Raw genomic sequence first — 19461 nt, forward strand, 5'->3', positions numbered from 1 at the left:
TCAGTAATTTGCATAAAAGTTTTCCAGACTGTATGGTGAATAAAAATGATTTGCTAATCAGGTAGTCCCTTGAGAAACTTTCTGTAAATATTAAGAAGTACACATTGTTAGTGACCCAGGAGCAACTGTACCTCCTAGTGCAGGGAAACCTACCTCCCAGGCTGGGTTTGTTCTCCCTGCTTTATCTGTCTTCAGGGATCAGAAGGATTCTTAAATACTTCTGGGTTTAGTGCCCTTTCCTAAAGAAAAATAATTTAGGGTTTTATTTATATCATCTTGAACCGAGGCACAACCGCTCAGGAGTTGGATGAGTGAGGAGGGAAAGAAAGTGTCTTTAAAAATAATTTACCTGAAGACCCAGCCTAGTGAAAAGGGCAATTGGAAAATATGAACTTTAATAGGTTACAGCCTGGTATTTAGTGGAAGCATCATATTTTGCAGTTGAAGAATCTAAGACGCAAAAGAGGAACTGATTTGCTCAAGGTCATATAGCTGTTCATGGCAGATTTGGGTTTTACCCCACCCCCTGCCCCCTACTTCTTTCTTGCATTGCTTGGGTGGAACCCAGGGCTTCACACATGCTAGACAAGCCCCTCTACCCTGAGCTACATGCCCTACCACTCTTTAGAGGTTTTTGTTTTGTTTTGTTTGGTGGTGGTGGTACTGGGGGTTGAACCCAGGGCTTTCACGCTGAGCTACATCCCCCAGCCCTTTTTCATGTTTTATTTTGAGACAGGGTCTCGCTAGGTAGCTACCTTGCCCAGTCTGGGCACAAACTTGCCATCCTTCTGCCTCAGCCTTCCTGAGCGCTGGGATTACAGGTGTGCACCATCACGCCCAGCTGAGCCTTTTCAATTTCGTTTTTAGTTATACTAATATATACTACTAAAAAACACATGTGCTCTTGCAGATTTTAGCTTTTTCTAAGAGCCGCATTCAAAGTCAGACTCAACCAGTAGCCAGGTGTGTAACGCTGGCAAGTTACTTAACTTCTCTGAGCCTCAGCTTCCTTATCAGAACCTGGGAATATTACTCCGTGCGAATTCAGTAGAATCACCTAGGGCCTCTATAAATATTCGTTGTTTCGTCTCGTTTTTATTGTTTAGAAGGACTGAAAATAATTACAACATCATCCTACAAATATTTCCAGGTTTCTTTCTCTCCTCTAAAAGCTTTGGTTGCCTTACATTGCTTCCCCCAGTACCATGGAGACGTATTTCAAGGCCTCTTTGGGGGAAGCGCGTTGTCATTTGTTTCCTAACTTGACCTAAAAGATCGTGGCACCACCACTCCGCAATCGGTTGTGCAGCCTTACTCGCCGGGGAAGGGAGGAGGCGACGGCGCGGGGCGCGCACCAGGCCATATTCGGAGGAGACCGCGGCACCCTTCCGCCTGGACCGTGCCCGGGGCCCTTGCCTCCCGGCTGGTGACTCCAGCAGCTCCGAGGCGTCGGGAGCGGCGCGGGGCTCCCGGCGGCCGGGGCGCGCGGCCCTGATTGGCAGAGCTGGCGCCGCCGTCCAGGAAACGGCTCGGATTTCAGCGGGGGCGTGACCCGCCGGAGGAGGCGGTGGCGGCGGCCGGGAGAGCGCCGCGGAGAACCTAGCGGGCGGGTGGCGGGTGCGGAGCGGCGGGGGAGCGAGCGCGCGGCCGCCACAAAGCTCGGGCGCCGCGGGGCTGGCTGCGCCCTACCTGGCCCGGCGCGGCGACTCCTCTCCGGGCTGGCGGGGGCCGGCCGCGGGCCCCGGGGCCCTGAGGCCGCAGCTCTCCGGCGCTCTCCCGTGAGCGTTCGCAACTTGCGAGCAAAGTTTGGAGGAGGAAGCGCCAAGCCTGAGTTCTTTCTTCCTCTCGCTCCCCAAATCCGAGGGCTGCCGGCGGCGTCATGCCCGCGCTCCCCAGCAGCCTGGGGTGCGTGTGAAGCCTCGGAGCCTTCGCGCCGGCCAGGATCCGAGGACCACTCTCTTTTTGGAGACCCCCCCCCCCCCAGCTCGTCGCTTGTTTCGTCCTGACCCACGCCAGGCTCTGGGACAGCGCCGATCGCGGAGGAGCGTTGCCATTCAAGGTAATCGCCGTGCCGGACGCCTCTGGGAGCTTCGCCAGTCGGGAAGGTGGGCGCCTGGGAGCCCCGCGTGCGGGGCGCACGGTCCCCTGGGCGGAAGGCCCCGGAGATCCGGCATTGTGGGGCGTCCTCCCTGTCATCTTCGGGGTAATAGGTGATGGAGGAGGTGGGTACGTGCTGATGGCCGGCATTTGGGGAGTTCTGCCACTAGCACCCATGCAGAAGCTGACATCTGCCTGCGCCGCGGACACCCTCCCTCCCTGTCAAACTCCAGCTGGCACCATCCTGCCGGCTGGGCGCGTTCCTTCCAGCCCAGAGCGGTGTGTGGGTGGCAAGCCCCGCAGGCCGGGGCTCCGGAGGGGCATCTTCGGGTGCCTCATTCCCAGGCTCAGAGAGCGTCCGCCGGGACCCATCCTGGCCCCGGAGGGCCCCTGTCCCGAGGAGACGCAGGGGTGGGGCCGGCGACTTTCCCCGAGGGGGTGGCACCTTCAGGGAGGCAGCGGCTGCGGTTCTGGATTTCGGTACTGGGTGCCCCTCGACCGCAGCCGCCGTCAGGAGCGCACAGCGCGCCTGGGGCTAGGGGGCGAGCTGGACCGACTTTTTCCTCGTTCGCCTGCCTGTTCTGCTCTTAGCCGCTCCGAGAGAGATGTCGAAAGCGCAGACGAGTTCTAACTTGCGCGCTCATTCTTTCAGCGCTGGGGAATCGGCCGAGGGCTCTGCGTGGCGCTAGCTCCGATGCTCTTGGGCAGGGAGGCAGGAGCAGGAGGCCAGCCTAGGGGCGACGCGTCTCCACCGCTCAGCTCGCAGCCCGGTCCCCTGCAGACTCTTTCCGAAGATCTCCCTTCCTCTCCCCAGTTCAATAAAACCTGTCCTTAAGGACAAACCTGCTTTCAAACTCAGGGCACCCATTATGTGTTTGGTGTGAAACGCTGTCAACATTTAAAACTCCATTGTCCCCTTGGTCCCAAATCCCTGTAAATCTTCCACCAGCCTCGACTCATTTTCATCTGAAAAGCCTGTTTAGTTTGAATAGAAAAGCAATCAGGCCCCCCTTTCCCTCTCGCTGGAATGTCAATTAAAATGCAGATTTCTCTGTGCTCTTTAGCGCCCCAAGAAGGGGGAGAAAACTAGATATTCCAGGCAAGCAAGTGAAAGAAATGCTACAAAGAAACGGGGTGGCTGTGGTGGTGATGAGCAGGCCCAAGCTGCCTGGATTCCAAGCATCTCGGAGGGGTTGTGACCCTGGATCAGTTTGTAAATTTTGAGATTTCAGTATGTTGAGGAATTTGCACTCCCAGACCTGACCTTTTGACAGCTCCCTGCTGTATTCAGCATTGGCGAGAAGCGGGGAGGCTGTGAGCAGTGAGACAGGACTGTGCTTAGGGCCAACATCCCTGACCTTGCTGGGCACTGGTGACTGTCCTGATGCGAAATCTACCTGCGGACTGAACGCCAAGCACGTGGCCTGGTGAGCCAGCACAGGACAGGGACAGGCAACCCTTTAGGTGGACGCTTGGCAAGGTGGTGGTGCGCTGGCCTGCCTCTTAGGGGTTGGGGGTTTGAGACTGCTGTTGAATTGAAGAGCCCGAGATGGGCCTGGTGTGTGGACCACTCTGCCAGGCTCTCATTGTTGGTCATTTTGTCCGTTTTGGGGGGCAGGCTGTGTGGAGGTGAAAATGGACCGGAGGGGCTGGTGGCCGTGAAGAGCCATCCATCAGAGGGAGGGTGACAACTCCTCCCGAGCATAGGCTGAGAAGAAAGTTCCCTTTCAGGGGGAAAAATAAACACGCTGGGGCTTTCACTGGGGCTCAGACTCCAGGAAGGATTATGGTATTGAAGGCAGGAAGCCGGGATTGTGGCCGCCAGCAGCATGCTGGGCCTGTGTTCCCAACACCGAGCCTCGGGACCTAATTATCCTGCCTAGGAGGTCGCACTACACTTTTGTCCACTGTAGTGAGGAACTGTGCAGACCTGCTGCTTTCCATCCCACCTTCCAGAGGTCAGAGGGGAGGGGGCTGCTGTGGGGCCTGGGCCTGCAAGTACTGAAATTCGAGTTTCCAGGGCAGGCTGTTCGGTGAAGGAGCAGTTAGAGATTCAGCTGAGGGTACTATCCATCTTTCTCTGAACTAAGAAGGCTGTGCTGGGCAGGGACAGGTGGGTGAGGTGGCTGGGGAGTCAGCTTGGGCCAGACCTCCTGCTAGGATATAAGTTGTGTGATGTATGAAGTTGTTCCAGAGAGGCAGAAAATTTCCCTGGATTGTGGAAATGCTTAGTAAATTATATTAGAACTTTTTTTAGGTACCGGGGATCAAACTCGGGTCCTTGCGCTTGCGCAGCAGGTGGCGAAACCACTGAGCTAAATCCCCAGCCATTAGAACATTTATGTACCTCCCTCTCACATGTATGTAGAATTATCTGTTGAGGCTCTTGACTTGAAGAGGACAGCAGAGTTAGAGGAGAATGCTGTAAGGAATCTGAAACTCAGGGTGTGCACATGCCTGCTTTTCTGGCTTTTGTTGCTGGCCAGACCGTTTCACCTGTGCTTGCTTTAAAGTAGTTTTCAGAATTTCACCTTTGGAAATAATACATCCTCTTTGCCTGTACTTGTTTTAATTTTTAGTCAAGGCCTAAAGGAACTGTTTTTAGGGTAGAGCCCTGGTAGTGTTGAAGTCCTATGTCAAAATTTAAAACATCAAATCCATGCAGGAAGGGTGGGGTTTAGATATTTTTGTGAGTCTCACCCCACCCCAATCTTCATGTTCATGTGGTTCACGGAATCTGAAGCCCAAAGTTGCTGTACCTTTTCTCTTGAGTGCTTTAATCAAATTTTCTAACATTTGTGCATTTTGACTCAACACTTAGTCAGAGGATGCTGATGAATTTTAAGCTATTTGAACTATTTTAAGCTTTCTTGGAAAAATCTTTTTGCTTTGATCAAATGGGTGAACAGAAGAGTAAGTACAGTGCCTCCTTATTGTAACTGCTACTTTGGAATTTTAGCCAATAGATTAGCATATTGAAAGTTACTGGGCCAATCACATACCACGACAACTACATAATCATCATCATTACTAGTAAACTTCTACATTATTCATCACCATTTGCATCTGCTCTGTTTTTAACCTCCTTGACATAGGTTGAAGACATTTAGTAGGCCCTGCACTGTTATTTAGTTAGTGGAAGGGAATTTAGGCTTTGCGTCCCTTTTTGGATCAGCTGCTTTGAATGTATTGCAGTTGTGTTCATTCTTTGTAAGTGGCTGCTTGGCAAGAGATTGAAATACGTGTTTGCATTGGAAGATGAATCCTGACAAGTGTAAACTGGTGGGAATTTTTTGTAGCTGTCCTGGGATTCTTTTGCTTTTGCTGGTCTCCTTTCTTCCTGAGACTGCAGTGCATAGGGATAGCGTCTCAGCTCCATCCCAGCTGAAACGTATGTTTGACTATAAGCAGCCGCCTTTACCCGAGAGCTTCCAAAAGCCCAGGGAGGGTGAGAGAAGTTACTGAGGCTGGTTATGCCAACCCGAGCATTTTTAACTCGCTTTTGTAGTTGCCCTTGAAACTAAGGTCATGTTGCTTCTGATTTTAGAGAGCAGTAGAGGGATAGTGGCTAGAAGAAGAGCACACTTTGCTTAACTGAAGTGGCTGCACGTTTGGGTCTGGGTTTTGAAGCGATTGTTTTAGGTCTGTTTCTTAAAAGTACGCTTTTGAAAAGAGTAGCCTGACGCTTTTTGTGGACCAAACTAGTGAAAACACCTGGGGCTCCGAGGTGGTGCTGGACGGCCTTTGCTGATAATGAGAAGGAACTCTGTTTGCACGCATTTGAGAGGCTGAGAAACAGTTTTAGCCCATTTGGGCTTAAGGGAGCTGGCGCTGGGGTCAGCTGAAGAAGATTACACTGATTTGCGGAATCGTTTTCTTTCAGTGGTGGCAGCAGTGGCAGCAGCAGCAAGTCCAGCAGCCAGCCCAGCCGCCACAGCAGCGCCCTGGGTCCTGAGCCCCCCGAGGGCTGAAGGCATTGTGGTCAGTCCATGCTCCCAGAGGAAGTGTGCAGATGGGATTAATGTCCACATGGAGATATGGAAGAGGACCGGGGATTGGTACCGTAACCATGGTCAGCTGGGGTCACTTCATCAGCCTGGTTGTGATCACCATGGCAACCTTGTCCCTGGCCCGGCCCTCCTTCAATTTAGTTGAGGATACCACATTAGAGCCGGAAGGTAAGTTATTTAATTTCACTTTCAAGATACCAAGTTTGTTTTGGGGTTTGTGTGGGGGAAGCGGCACTTAATGATAAAGCCTGTTTTAGAGTCAGCTGCCCTTGCGTTATAGCTCAGGAGACAGGGGTCTCACAGCTCCCTGCCAAGAAGGAGATGGTGAGAGAAGGTTTTTGCTGCCAGGTGGCAAGGAGACTGATGTAGTTTGGTGGTTTGAGTGTGTGCTTCTCTGTGCTGGGTGAGGGAGACAGCGGCAGCTCCCTGTTGTTAGCCAATGCCCAGGAGAGCTGTGGAGGGGATGAGTCTTGGGAAACTGCCTGCTATCTGTAGCCCCCTGCAGGAGGTTTTTTGCTGGAAGAGTCTTGCTTACACTGTGAAGAATTACTATTTTATGACAAAAGGAATCACTAAGGGAAATTACCAACATCTGAAATGCTGACATTTTATTTTCATTGTTTAAGGAGAAAAGAAGGTTCTGAGGTTCAGCAGACTCATATTAAGACTTTTGAAAGCCATCATAACCTGTTATACTTCAGCAGTGTACTACAGAGTGGCAGATTGTATTTTCAGGAGACTTGAAAGTGAATATACCAAGGAATATCCCCTATCTGTGAGAATTTCAGATTTCACAGGGCATGCCTGGGTGTTTGGTCGGTGGAGACTTAATTGCAAAGGCAGAAGGCCTGTTGTGAGGACTACATAAGGCTGAAATACTCAGCCTGGCAATTCTGGAACCTCTCTCTCAGGAGACAGTGTTCCTCAGCCAAGCCTCTACTTGGTGCAGCACTGAAATCTGTCATCAGTAGGGAATATAGGTAGCTGAGTTATTTTTCTAGTGGTAATCCGAGAGTAAAACGGCAGATCCCAGCTCTCATCGCCACTTAATGAACCTGTTCGTTGAGAGCCCACCTGGTGCCTGCTGGCTTTGGGAGCCCGATGTGGTCCTGAGTGGTGTCTGGGGTCAGCTGAACTGCTGTGGGAATGCATGGTGCTCACAGGGCAAACGAGCAGCGCAGCGTGCTCACCCACAGGGGTGGGCTGGGAGAGACAGGAGGCCCAGCCTCCTTAGCCCAACCTGGACCGCCCACAGGGAGGACTGTACTCCCATCCAAGATGAGAGAGAGGGACTAGAAAGAACCTGTGTACCCATCACAACAAAGGATAAGGACCGGGGCAGCTGTCACTTGAAGCATGTGAGGGAGACGGGACACTTCTGGTTACAAGGAGGCATGGCGGCTTTGTAATTACCAGCTGTGGTTACATCGAATGGTCTACCAAGTCTCTGGAAAGGGAATCTTGTGGGGCTTCTTGTCGGAGGCTTGTACGGGCTACAGCTCCAGACTCCTGTGAGAGTGCCTCTTTGTGACTTGGGCTATGACAACAGGACTAGTGTAATTTTCAGGGGTGATGCATTTTAAAATGGCTTAATGTGGGGGGAAAAGATTCTGGTTTCTGCACGTCATGCCTGTATTTCTTTAATTTTGCTAATAATTAAAATGGATGTTTCCCTAATTACTAGTTTTCCCCTGAGTCCATGGCTCAGCACGAACTGAGGAAGCTAAGCTGGGATTTCCTACAGTGTGGGCTTTGGGAATGGCCTAAGTTAGGGAAAAGCTGTCATTTTTCATTTGAATGTTTAAGGCAGCTTTAGTGTGAGTTTATATCAACGTAAAGTGTAAAATGGTCCTGGAGGATTTCTTTTCCCGCATTTAATTATTGAAAGAAGTTTAAAATATGTGTGTATGTGCAGGCAGAGACAGGTGGATAGAGAAAGAACAGTGGAAAGGGATGAAGGCCCCCAGTGGTTCTTTGTATAAGAATTTATATCCAACGGCCCAGGGATTTAGCTCAGTGGTTCCGCTGCCTGCCTCGCAAGAGCAAGGTCCCAAGTTCGATCTCCGGTACCAAAAAGAAAAAAAGAATTTATATCCAACAATGTGAGTATTGTTGAAAGTCTTCCTGACTGGGGACCTCTGTATGCACTTAGGGGTCAGGGTGGAGGGCCATGAAGTCCCTGAAATTGTAGATCCTACTCTTATCAGTGTCCTTCTGAGCATTTTCCTGGGTTCATAGTTTCCATCCAGAGTAGTGAGGCATTAAGAAAAACGAAAATGATTAGAGAAATGGACAAAACTCCCAAGAGGAGGTTTGGAAAAGCATAGAAGCCCTGAATCTCAGTTTCCCTTTCTGTCACCCAGGGGTTTGCTATGATGATTTTTAGTCTGTGAATAGTAATATCCTCAGAAGCCTTGTGACTGCTATCTCAAAAGGTCGTTGGATTTCAATTTGAACTGGACATATGGCGCAATCAGCACAGGGCCTGGCATCTCGTGTAAGTGCCTGGTGCGTGTTATCATCATCAGTGTCCACAGTGAACTGGGCACGAGGGTCTTCTCAGGCCCTTGGGCTGGCTGAGCCAGTTGCCAGTGTTGAGAAATAGATGCTTGCTTGAGAAAAAAGTTGCTCTTAGGAGGGGAAGGCAGTAATAGCTGCTCTGTAGGGTCTGGGCTTCCTATCTCTGTCAGCCCAACATCACCATCTGACTTGAGGCATAAGGCTGGTTATTTGTTGAGTTTTGCTTTGGTGTCAGGTAATTAAAATTATAGATGAGGAAGGAGTTTTCAACTGGGAGTGGCTGGAGCAGTTCTGGGTTAGGTTCTTGTGTGTGTGTGTCCATCCATCTCTCTGTCCACTGTAGTTGTGTAACTATAGGTTTGGTTAACAGTAAGTTTAGTTTTGACCTTCTAAGCCTTATCTTAGAGGACTGTTTGGTTTGCTAATTGGGGAGGTAAGTTTAGATAACATCTATTGAGTGAGAGGAAAATGTGATTGTGAAGTTCCTGGGCCCCAACACTAAAAAATGCTTTTCTTTTGGCCCCTTCAGGGAAAGGTTATGTCCAGTTGTTTGGCTTTGCACAATATCGGCTCATACGTAATCGTGCCATATCATATGTCCTCAAATGGTATCATACCCTAGCATAAACTTATCTTCTGTATCCTTTCTCAAATGGTACCAGTGGGGTTGAGGCTACTCAGTTGACCTAAGACAATTTCCAGAAGATTTTAGTTGCTAATATTGCAGATTGAAGGCGATGATTTCCAATTGCCCATTTATTGTTATAGGCAACAGTTGGAGGGTAAAAATGCAGTTATGGATTTGCAGAAGGGAAGTCTGCAGTGCCAAATACTGTTCTGTGGGTTCATATTGTCAATGTTTAGAGTATAGTCAAGCTTGATCGCAGAGAGGAGGGAACTCTTACTTTCAAATTCTTCCTGACATTGTCACCTACTTTGGTTAATTAAGTCATTGTTGACATTAAGGGAATCTTTGTTTATACCATAGCAGTAGGAGCTAAAATAAAAGGGCTTTTTCAACCCCACACCCTTAATTACTTTCCCACCCTCCACAAAGTGTGATTCTGAAAAGCAACAACCTGGGGGGAAGAATTCTTAGTTGGCATGCTATTTTTTAAAACCCTTTTTTTTTTTTTGGCAGTCTTCTGGGTAGGGGGTGAGTGATGCTCACCCAATTTGGACCAATTTGAGTTGGTCCAAAGTTCAATAGCAGCAAAATTGAGCAAGGGATCTGCATGGAGATTTCTCTAAGTCACATTTTTCCAGTGTGGTTTAAGGCCTTTGTCAAAAGTACTGTAAATGCCATAATATCAGCCATACGCATTTAATTGCAAGTTAGAAGAAAAGAAAAGAAAAAAGAATATATCCATATACCAAGAGTGAATGGTTTAAAATAATCTTTTGTTTTGTATTATCTGCATCTTTGTTCTTCAGTATGAGTGTTAATATTTAAGAGTTGACTGTAACTTGATAGTTAGTTGAGGAACAGGGACTTATTCTTGGTCAACTAAACCAAATACAGGCGTATGCAGTTAAATACACAGTGAAGAACACATTCTTTATTAGTATATGAAGTTTTTTCCCAATTCATGGACAAAGAGTTGTGTTTAATATTATTTCTAGAGCAAAAGTCTGGCAAGCCCAGAGAATTGGTATTTGTATAAATTTCTATACCGTCTCCTTCTAATCTAAATTTGGGGTGCCTGTGTTTTGCTTATTTTTTTAATCAGTTAAAACACTGAACACATATGCAAAAAGACCTCCCACCAACCCATGCTTGAAGCTTTTGGGCCCTTCTCCATGTTGATGGTGAGAATTCAACTAACTAGAGCAACCCAATATGAAATGTTTTTAATAGCAGACATAATGAGTAATTGTGTGGTTATGAAGAGGCTGGGAAAGTGTTTCAACAGGAAGAGTTTGTTGAATGTTCACATTCTCAATATGTAGCCTTCCCGCCTGCAGATTGTTGTTTGTTTGGCAGTTTACTTAGCCAGGGTGATTGTTAAAAGCCTACTAGCTCCCTTTCATCAGAGTCTGCCTTACTTTTCCATTTCCGTTTAAGCTAATTTTAGTCTTTAAGGAAAGTGTGGGAAGTGGATTTGGAGGTGCCAGTGTGTTACATGGGGTAGTGAACACAACTGACACAGCTTTCCATGCCACCAGTTTGATTCTTAGCTGGGTACCCTGTCTGGGAGGCAGTCAGAAATTATTTTTTGGGAAGGCGGGTTGCAGGCTGGTGAACATATAATTTGGTTGTTTGTAGCAGTGCTGACATTTCCATTCTGTCTTTATTTCTTTCCTTGAGAGATGACTCCAGCCTGAGGTTTTGTACTCTCACCCTTTTGTTTTATCCCAAGTGAGATTAGGAGAGGGCTCTACCTTTTCACCTCTGCTAGCTCTGAAGTGCTCTTGTTGCTAATTGTGCCACCCCCTCCCTGGCTTGCTTCTCAGTGTAGCTTCCTTTAACTGATATTGATGGTGTTTCATTTGTGAGCTGACTTGTGAGCCTAGCCTGGGCTAATAGCTGGAATTTAACTTAGCTAACAAGGTGGGTTTTGAGCAGTTGTGCTCCAGTGTCATTATGTCCAACATGGCTTTGACTTCAGGAGCTTAGCTTGGGCTTGTCAGGGGCTCTTGAATCTGAGTTCTATTTTGAGGAACAAGATTACCCTTATGGGGAACCTGAAGGGTTTTTGGAAGCCTTAAGTTGTCCATAAACGGTTCACTTCCTCCTGTTGCAAACCAGGTAAATCTGAAGTGACTCAACCAGGTTGCAGCTCTGGCCTTGGATTAGAATGTGAAGAGGAAAGGAGAATGCTTGAGGTCAGGTTCTTTCAAGCAGAACTATGGTTGAATAAGCTGCTGGACCATTGGTGGTGGTCCTTGATGGCGTAAAGATGTCTCCTGAAATTGACAGAAGTCACAGTTTTACATGTTTTTTTCCTCCTTTCCTCTGATTGGTGCATGGTAGAAAATCTAAGATGATGGCCCCATCAGTGGTGGCCATAGGCTCTTAGTGGTCTCCATGTATGTGACTTTAGGCTTTTACCATTTATATATTTCTACAAAAGTGTATTTAATTATCAGGATAAACCATGGTCATCCTTGAAGACTGTCAAGTAAAACAGGTATGTTTGGACTTTCAGTAATTTTGGAAAACTTGTACCATGGTAGAGTTTTAAGATGTTAGATGTGTCACTTATTCCACTTTGGACGAGCGTAAGTAACTGCACTCCCTTGTGATCTTCTGCCACGTCATGAAAATAAAAACATTCTGATTCTTTCTGACTGGACTGAGTTAGGGAGCTAAGCCGTGGCATACTCTTTCCTTTAACCCCTTGCCCAGCTAAAGAATTATAAATTCCAAGTCATTTCTGAATGGAATGCGCACATATAGAATTTCAGGTTATGGTGAACATGTTTTATGAGAAGGTTAAAAATAGCTCATAAGGAAAATGCAGATAGATTTAGGAATGAGAACAAGGGACATATTTATTTGTATGATTTATGTGGTCCCTTTCCTTGAAACAATTCTGAGCTCTAATAAAGTAAGCTCTGTATGAATTGTCATGATTATTTTTTAACCTTGAAACTCCTGTATTAGTACACTAACCTATTTTTATGCATGACAGTTTAGTATTAAGTTGTTTTCCGTATTTAACATATGGTGATTTGTTTTAGGAGCATCCAGACATTGAAAAAGGCTGACTTTGTGTGTTTTGGGGGCTTGCGTGTTTGTGTTTATAAGCTGAAAACAAAGTTCTTTGCAGAGGGCAAGTTTAGAATTTAACTTCTAGTTTGAGCTCCAATTGCCAGTTGAAAACTGGATTAAGTTGAAGTCCTATGGCAGCCTTCAAGATGCCTCCTTCCCATCCTGACCCGCTAAGCCTCAGCATTTCCACCAAGACATGCTTTATTCTTAGGAGGCTATAGCAGGCATACCCTTGAATATATACCCTAGATGCTATAAATGTTTCAAATTGAAAACCACCCAAGTTTTTAAAAGACCAAGAATCCCCTATGCAATGAATCCAAAGTCTGTATCTGACTTTTTAAACAAAAGGGAATAAAATAGTTTGAATGGTGTATGATATGCTTTTTTAGAGACAAACTGGGGGGGGTGGGATTTGTCTTTGAGAGCTAGGTTTGAATATTGCTATTATCTACTGGTCCTGTGACCTTAAACAAGTTAGATAACCTCTCTGAGCCTCAAAGATAGTATCTGTTTTGAAGAGTGAATGTGCAGATTAAATGCAAATGGGATGTAAAGCCGATCTGCAGCTCCTGGCCCTGGGTTGCTGGCTTCTCTACCCCACCCTACCTCCTTGTCAAAGTAAATTCAAAACCAATGTTTCATAGACTGATTAGATGTTTACCTTACAATATGTGATGATAAATCTTCTGTTGAGAGGCATTTACATTAATTGAAATAGAGAGCAAGTTCTAGGCCTTGGATTAGTCCAGCCCTTTTTGTTATCTTGGGCTTTTGCAAGCCCCGTGGAATTTAACAATGTGATCCTCTTGGCTGCTTTTAGTCCAGATGGTTCAGGGTTGACATTTTTCCCTATGTTGAAAAAAGTCAATTGGAGTCATGTAGTAAAAAGTGGGATGTGTATATCACGAGGCACAATGTGTTTTGGCAGAAGTTTTCTGTTTGAGGTTTCCAAAGGGTTGACATAAGGGCCTGTGAAGGATGATACAGAAGAGGTTATGAGGTTGTTTGGGTGGGTGTTGCATGCTCTGTGGCAATCCAGGCCAGTGAGGGCCTGACCCCTTGCTTGTGATCTTTTCCTCTATCAACCTGCTGGTTGTTCCTAGGTGCACTGGTCACTGGTCTTCCAGGCTGCATGGAAGGGAGCTCAAGAAATTGTGATGGACCCATGGTGATGACGGAGCTGAGCAATCATTTGCATTTGATTACTTGATAGGATAGGACAGAAGGTTGAGGTCATGTTCCTTTAGCCTATTCTTTAAGATAATTATGATGAGGATGGTGATGACTGTGATAATTTAATAATCTAGCAGATTCTGGGTATTCTTTTTTTGTTTTGTTTTGTTTTTTGTTTTTTTGAGACAGGGTCTTGCTATGTAGCACAGGCTGGTCTTGAACTCACTGTGTAGCCCAGGCCAGCCTCGAACTCATGGGAGTCATGCATGCTGGGATTATAGGTGTGCGCCTGTCTGATTCTGGGTATTCTTATTCTCATTTTATGGGTAAGATAACAAACTTTTGGAGATGAAATTATTCCTTGAACACTTAACTTAGTGACTATGTATCCAGGCCTTTGAGTGAATTTATTGGTGCAAGGTAGATTGGGCAGCTGATTTCTTCCTGAATGGCAAGATCTTCTGTGGAATACTGCACTGGCTCCTTTATTCTTTTCTAAGTCTATCATTTGACTTTTAAACTTGTAAGAACACTGCTAGTTGACTCTGTTTCTTCCTTGCATAGCCACACTGATTCCCCTAAAGTCATTTGATGAAAAATCTCAGGCAATAAAAATATTCCAATAATTACCACTTTGTAGTTCTTCTAGAATGGCCTCTGGGGATATGTAGTTTATTGGTAAGAAGCTAATCCTCTTTACTCCCAGGAAGACCAATAGGAGACTGCATTGGGCCCCAGTTGCTGGACCAGGCTAAGTCACACGGCAGGAGTTCAGAGCAAGAAGGGCTGGTCTGCTATTGCCATTTGCTCATAACTGAGCCTGCTACTGAGCAGGCGACCCTGACGTCTTCCTTGTCCCAGATGCCTGTGGTGGTTTTTCCTGGATCCTACAATTTTGGTTGCCGCTTTGGTACACCAAGTTTTTCATCTCACTACTTCTGATTTGTGTGGGAAGTGAAGGCCTACCTATACAGCCTCTTTACCTGGGACTCTACAACATATAATTAAGGAAATAAGTACCAAGGCTTGCTTGGCCCTTTTAATGTCACTTCCCTGCAGACATTAGCGGCAGATACTTGGACTCTATTCCCCACTCCCCACCCCCCCAAAATCCAAGAATGAAAGGGCAGAAGTAGAGACACCTACTCCTCCACCCTTGTCCAGGAGGGATATCCCTAGAGGGAAAAGAGGCCAGGGAAGTAGAGCCCATTTTTATTTATTTATGTCTTTATTTATTTTTGGTACCGGGGATTGAACGCAGGACCTTGCGCTTGCAAGGCAGGCAGTGGCACCACTGAGCTAAATCCCCGGCTTTAAAGCCCATTTTCAAACCAAGCAAAGTTAGTTAGATGTTAAAAGTGAATTCACCTTGGTTGGAGCTAGACTTGGAGGTAAAGAAAAGTGGCTTAGGAGGTGAACTTTGCAGTGGTCAGTGTACAGTGGATGCTGGTGTCTGAGGTGTTGACGGTGAGGGCGGAGCGACTTTGAGGAGAAATGAAAGCTTAGCGGGGAGGAAGTTATAGAATTCTTACTTGGAAGAAGCCACAGCATAGATTTCCCTTGGAATCTTGCAGCCCTGGTGAGATGCCAGCTTTCAGAACTCAGCAGAGACAAGATGGTATAGATATGTTTTTTTAGGCTGCAGGGTCATAGCTGTGACTTCTTTGAGTTTGTCCATTCATTTGTTTCCCAAATTTTATACACACACACAATATATATATATATTTATTTATTTTTGTTTATTTTTTTGGTACCAGGGATCGAACTTGGAACCTTGTGCTTGTGAGGCAGGTGGCAGCACCACTGAGCTAAATCCCCAGTGCCCAAATTATATTTTTGAGACTCTTCTGTGGGCCAATTTCTGTGGAGATAGAATACCGAGCAGAAGATTGTTTCAAGGCTTATCCAGTGGAGGAGACAGGGTTTTCTCAAATAGTGACAAAAATGAGGGGATCATTCAAAGCCAAGAAGAAGATGCTGTGTGGAAAAAGCTGCTGTTTCTCAAAGGCACTTGGGGAACCCTCAGAAATGGTGCGCTAGAGTGTGCTGAGGCTGAATATCTTCTGCTCCAGCTTGAGGATTTTCTGGACGTATGGATATACCACTTCTGAGATGGGTTTTCACCTTAAGTAGGTGGGCATTCTTGGCTGGTTCTCCATGGTCTGGCTCACTACCAGCCATCTTGCTTGCTGGGGTGCCCTGTTCTAGCTAGGTAACTGTCCAGGGCTTGGCCTCTCAGTGGCCCACTCCTGGCTTCATGTGTTGGTGGAGATGGACCAGACGCTTCCTGGTGAAGGTGTGCAGCTGGTCTCAGGCCACTCACTCCCCATTTGTTATGGAAAAGTATCCATCTTTGAAGGTGTGATTCAGGAGGAGGCCAGGCTGACTGGAGCCTGCACTTCCGCCTGTTCCTTTTTGGATCTGCTTCCCTCAAATGGGCAGAGTTTCTTTCCAGGCCATTGTGGAGGCAGGGAGACGTTGAGGGGGGGTGGCCAGGAGAGTTGGACTTGGTCTGGATAGGGCAGCAGACCTGTGGGACACCTTACCCATGGGAAGTGAAGATGCAGCATTTGAGGGTTTTGAAAGGGGCTCTGCAGAGAGGTAGAGACTCTTCAGATGTGTTTCCTCATAGCTTTTACCTCTATGCAAATGTGTGGTATAGGACTAGGGAGAAAGGTTGACTGTGGCGGCACCATCTTAATTTGGAATTTCCTGCATTAATATGGATTTCAGTCCTCTGGGACAGCATCCCCCAGGGGGAGTTTTTCTTTACTCTGTAAAACACCAGAGAAAAGTGATCCCTGTGGCTCTGACCTGCTTTTTCCAAGTCCTGTGGTGCAAAACCAGCTGGGACTGTGTCCCTCCTACCTAGGAGGCAGGGAGGCTCCCTACCCCCTTCAAAGAGCAACTGCAGGAACCCCTGTGCAAGGTCATTCCCATCCAGCAGTTTGCTAAAGACTCTCCGGACCCCTTCAGCTGTGAGTCTCTCTGCCTTCAGCCACCAGGCTCAGCTCGCCTGCCCTGAGCTAGCTGAGCCCAGCAGTGGGATCAAACCCATTCAAATGAGGAGGGCCATCTGTTTCTCAGTCTCCAGCTGCTGCCCCTTCATTTGGAAATAGCGGAGATGCTGCTGGGGGACCAGTCCAGGGACACATCTGCAGTCTCTGAGCTGGTGTTGGAACTGGGGTCCTGCTGAGAGAAGAAAGGCCTAGCCCTCTAAATAAACTTGCTGAACAATACTCCCCAAAAGTCCCAAGTTGAAGAAGCAGGAGGCAGCCCTGCCCTTATGGAGCAACTCTCAACTCTGCTCCTCCTTTCTTTTTTTCCTTCTCTTTTGTCGCTGGGCCACTTTAAAAGTATTCTTTTATTCAGAAAGTACTTAGGGTGTGTGTGCTCTGTGGCAGGGGGAAAATGTCACAGGGGTTTGACATTGATCTGCCCTTTAAGGGACTGAAGAGGGCAAATGTCGCCTCTTGAGTATGTACCGTTTACTGAATGTTTATCTCAGTGTCAGGGAGGTGAGCTTGTCCAGCTGCTGCTTCTGTGAGCCATAGGTAACACTTAAGTGTGCAAAGGCCACTGTCCCTGCAACTTGCTTCTGGAATGTAGTCAGGGTGCAGGCCTGGGGCATGCTTTCTGGAATGCCGGCTGGTCACCCTGGCTCACTGTTACTTGGGCCCTCAGCTCCTGGACTGTGAGAAGCCTGAGTCTTGAGCTTCAGGCCTATGGTTTGGTGTTTGTAGGCTTATTCCCAGCATGCTGAGTGGTTGTGATAAGTTATTCAGCCCCAGAACTCTGCTGGGATTTCATCTCTTAGGGGATTCTGTGGAGTGTTACTGTGCCGTGCAGAGAATTGTCAGGTCCTCTTAGATTTGTTGGATGGGTGAGTAGTAGGTGGAATTTTAGTAAGCACAACCCTTTTCCCTTACTCAGTTAATGTTAGACATGGATGTTAGTAATGGAGCTTTCAGGTGTTTAGTTCCATTTGGGAACTTTGCAGGAATCCCCACTTAGATAACTTTTATCTGGTGTGACAGGTTTGTTCACTTGAAAGAAAACCCTGTTTTGAAGTAAGGGGAATGCAAATTGCAGCTCTCATGGGGCTGCAAAAGGTCATCTGCTGGCCTTTGGTATCGAGCTGTAATCAGTGGGCAGGAACTAAGATGGTGCAGAGTGCAGGCAGGGACTGTCCTGCTGCCCCTGTTAAGGGGTGCTTTCTCCCAGGAATGTGCCTCACTTCAGGGTATACAGAGGCCTAGGCAGCCTTGGGTTTTGTCCTTGTATCTCTGTCTTGGAAACTAGGACTAAGGCTCAGTTGCCCAAGTTTTGATGTCAGTTACCTGAAGAAGTAGGTCTCAGACTGTTATCCTGGGACACCATGGGGCTTGGACCAGCAGCATCAGCCTTGCCCGGTGTCTGTGGGAACTACACAGTCTCAGCTTCCAGGCTAGGCCTGCTGACCCAGGGTCTCTGATGGCAGGGTCCAGGAAGATGGTCGTCATGCACAGTAGTAATGTCTGAGAAGTACTGCACTGATCCCCCCGAGAAGCCCTCTGTATGGCCATTGGGTGAATGGAGTGAGTGTGGGAGACAGCTGTCTTTGGCTGTTGCACATACTACAATAATAAAGAGAATGGGAGCAATCCAGTGTGTCTTACTGCATACTTCATAGAGAAAATTTTCTCAAGGAGGTATTCGGGCCTTGAAGACTGAATAAGAGCCTGCTAGGCAGAGTAACAGGATGCAACATGGGAACAGTAAGTACCCTTTTGTATAGGCACACCACGGATCTGGGGCTTGGGATAATGATGTATGTTCACTTTCCGGAGTGACACATCAGTAAGGCCACTCCTGACCTTAACACATGTCCTTTTCACTCCATTACCTCTTGGGAGCCTCACATGCCCTTCCTGATGTGGTGGGGCAAGGATGGCCAAACCTGGTCCTGCTGATCACGAGCAAGTTTTCTTTGTAGTCTTTGATCTGCAGAGTGGCCTAAAAGCCCTGCAGACCTTAAGCGGAGGCAGGAGGCCCAAGGTCCACACAGATTCCTCTTTGTGCCTCTGAACTGGGAGCATAACCTGTAGCACATGTTTCTGCTTCCTGGATGCTATAGAGATAGAACCTATCTGTCTGGGAAATGCTTTCTGAACAAAGGACCCAAGTTGGAAATTCTCGCTCAAGCAAAGCCATCAATATCTAGTAATTTTATGCAGATGCTACTGAATCCATACTTGGTCTTGGTGGTCTGATATGAGTTTTGCTCCCTTAATCTGTAAGAGTTGAATGTGCTTCTTGTGACCAGCAAGGAAACTATCTCTTTGTGCTGGGAATACTGTCTTTAGCTGCCTAAAACATCAGAATGGGGAGGGGGAGGGATGCTGACAGAAGAGGGAGTGGAGTCTCTACTTTGGTTCCCAGTATTGGATGGTTGGGTGAGTCACACCTCAATGAGATCCTAGGCCCTTTAACTCTCTCTGTATTTTTACTTTCTCATGAGCATCAACATTATTTCTTTCAAATGTGGAGAGCTGTTCACCCTGTTTCTTAAAGACAGACCTAAATTATGAGGGGTGTGGCTAAATATATAATTTTTAATGGTTACCATATTGGGAACAGCCATCTAATCATGTGGCATGTGAGCCAGCCTAGAGCTCTGGAGCTGTCAAGCTACTGCTGCAGAGGTAGCTATTAGTGGTTGTGCGATATCCCTGACCCTTGCATGGGGCGTTTTCAGTCCTGACACGTCTGTAGGATGCCCCGACAGTTGGAAAGAGAAAAGCTTGCAGCCTGTTCCCTTACCTACTTCTCATTGCATTGACTTCTTTTTGTTCCCCATTTTCATGCTGGCAGTATTTCCTATGATCCAGAGCTTGCATCTTCTCACCATGCCGAGCAATTGTTGCCCCCCACCCTAACACGTAGTGCCGATGCCTTTTTAAG

At 47.2% G+C, this 19461-nt stretch overlaps 1 protein-coding gene across 15 annotated transcripts in view; it reads left to right on the forward strand.

The window, feature by feature from the left end:
* The first annotated feature begins 1893 nt into the window (after positions 1-1893).
* The window catches only part of Fgfr2 (fibroblast growth factor receptor 2), a 105443-nt gene continuing 87875 nt past the window's right edge, over positions 1894-19461 (forward strand). For all 15 annotated transcript variants that reach the window (XM_004838805.4, XM_004838801.4, XM_004838803.4 and 12 more), the window contains exons 1-2: positions 1894-2059; positions 5981-6275. In XM_004838805.4, the coding sequence (XP_004838862.1) occupies positions 6110-6275 (166 nt within the window). In that variant the 5' untranslated portion in view covers positions 1894-2059; positions 5981-6109. The remainder of the gene's footprint in view (positions 2060-5980; positions 6276-19461) is intronic.

This window comes from Heterocephalus glaber, unplaced genomic scaffold (assembly GCF_053883595.1).
Source record: "Heterocephalus glaber isolate CG9 unplaced genomic scaffold, H.glaber_assembly_v1.0 deba00001497, whole genome shotgun sequence".
Lineage (NCBI taxonomy): Eukaryota > Metazoa > Chordata > Mammalia > Rodentia > Bathyergidae > Heterocephalus > Heterocephalus glaber.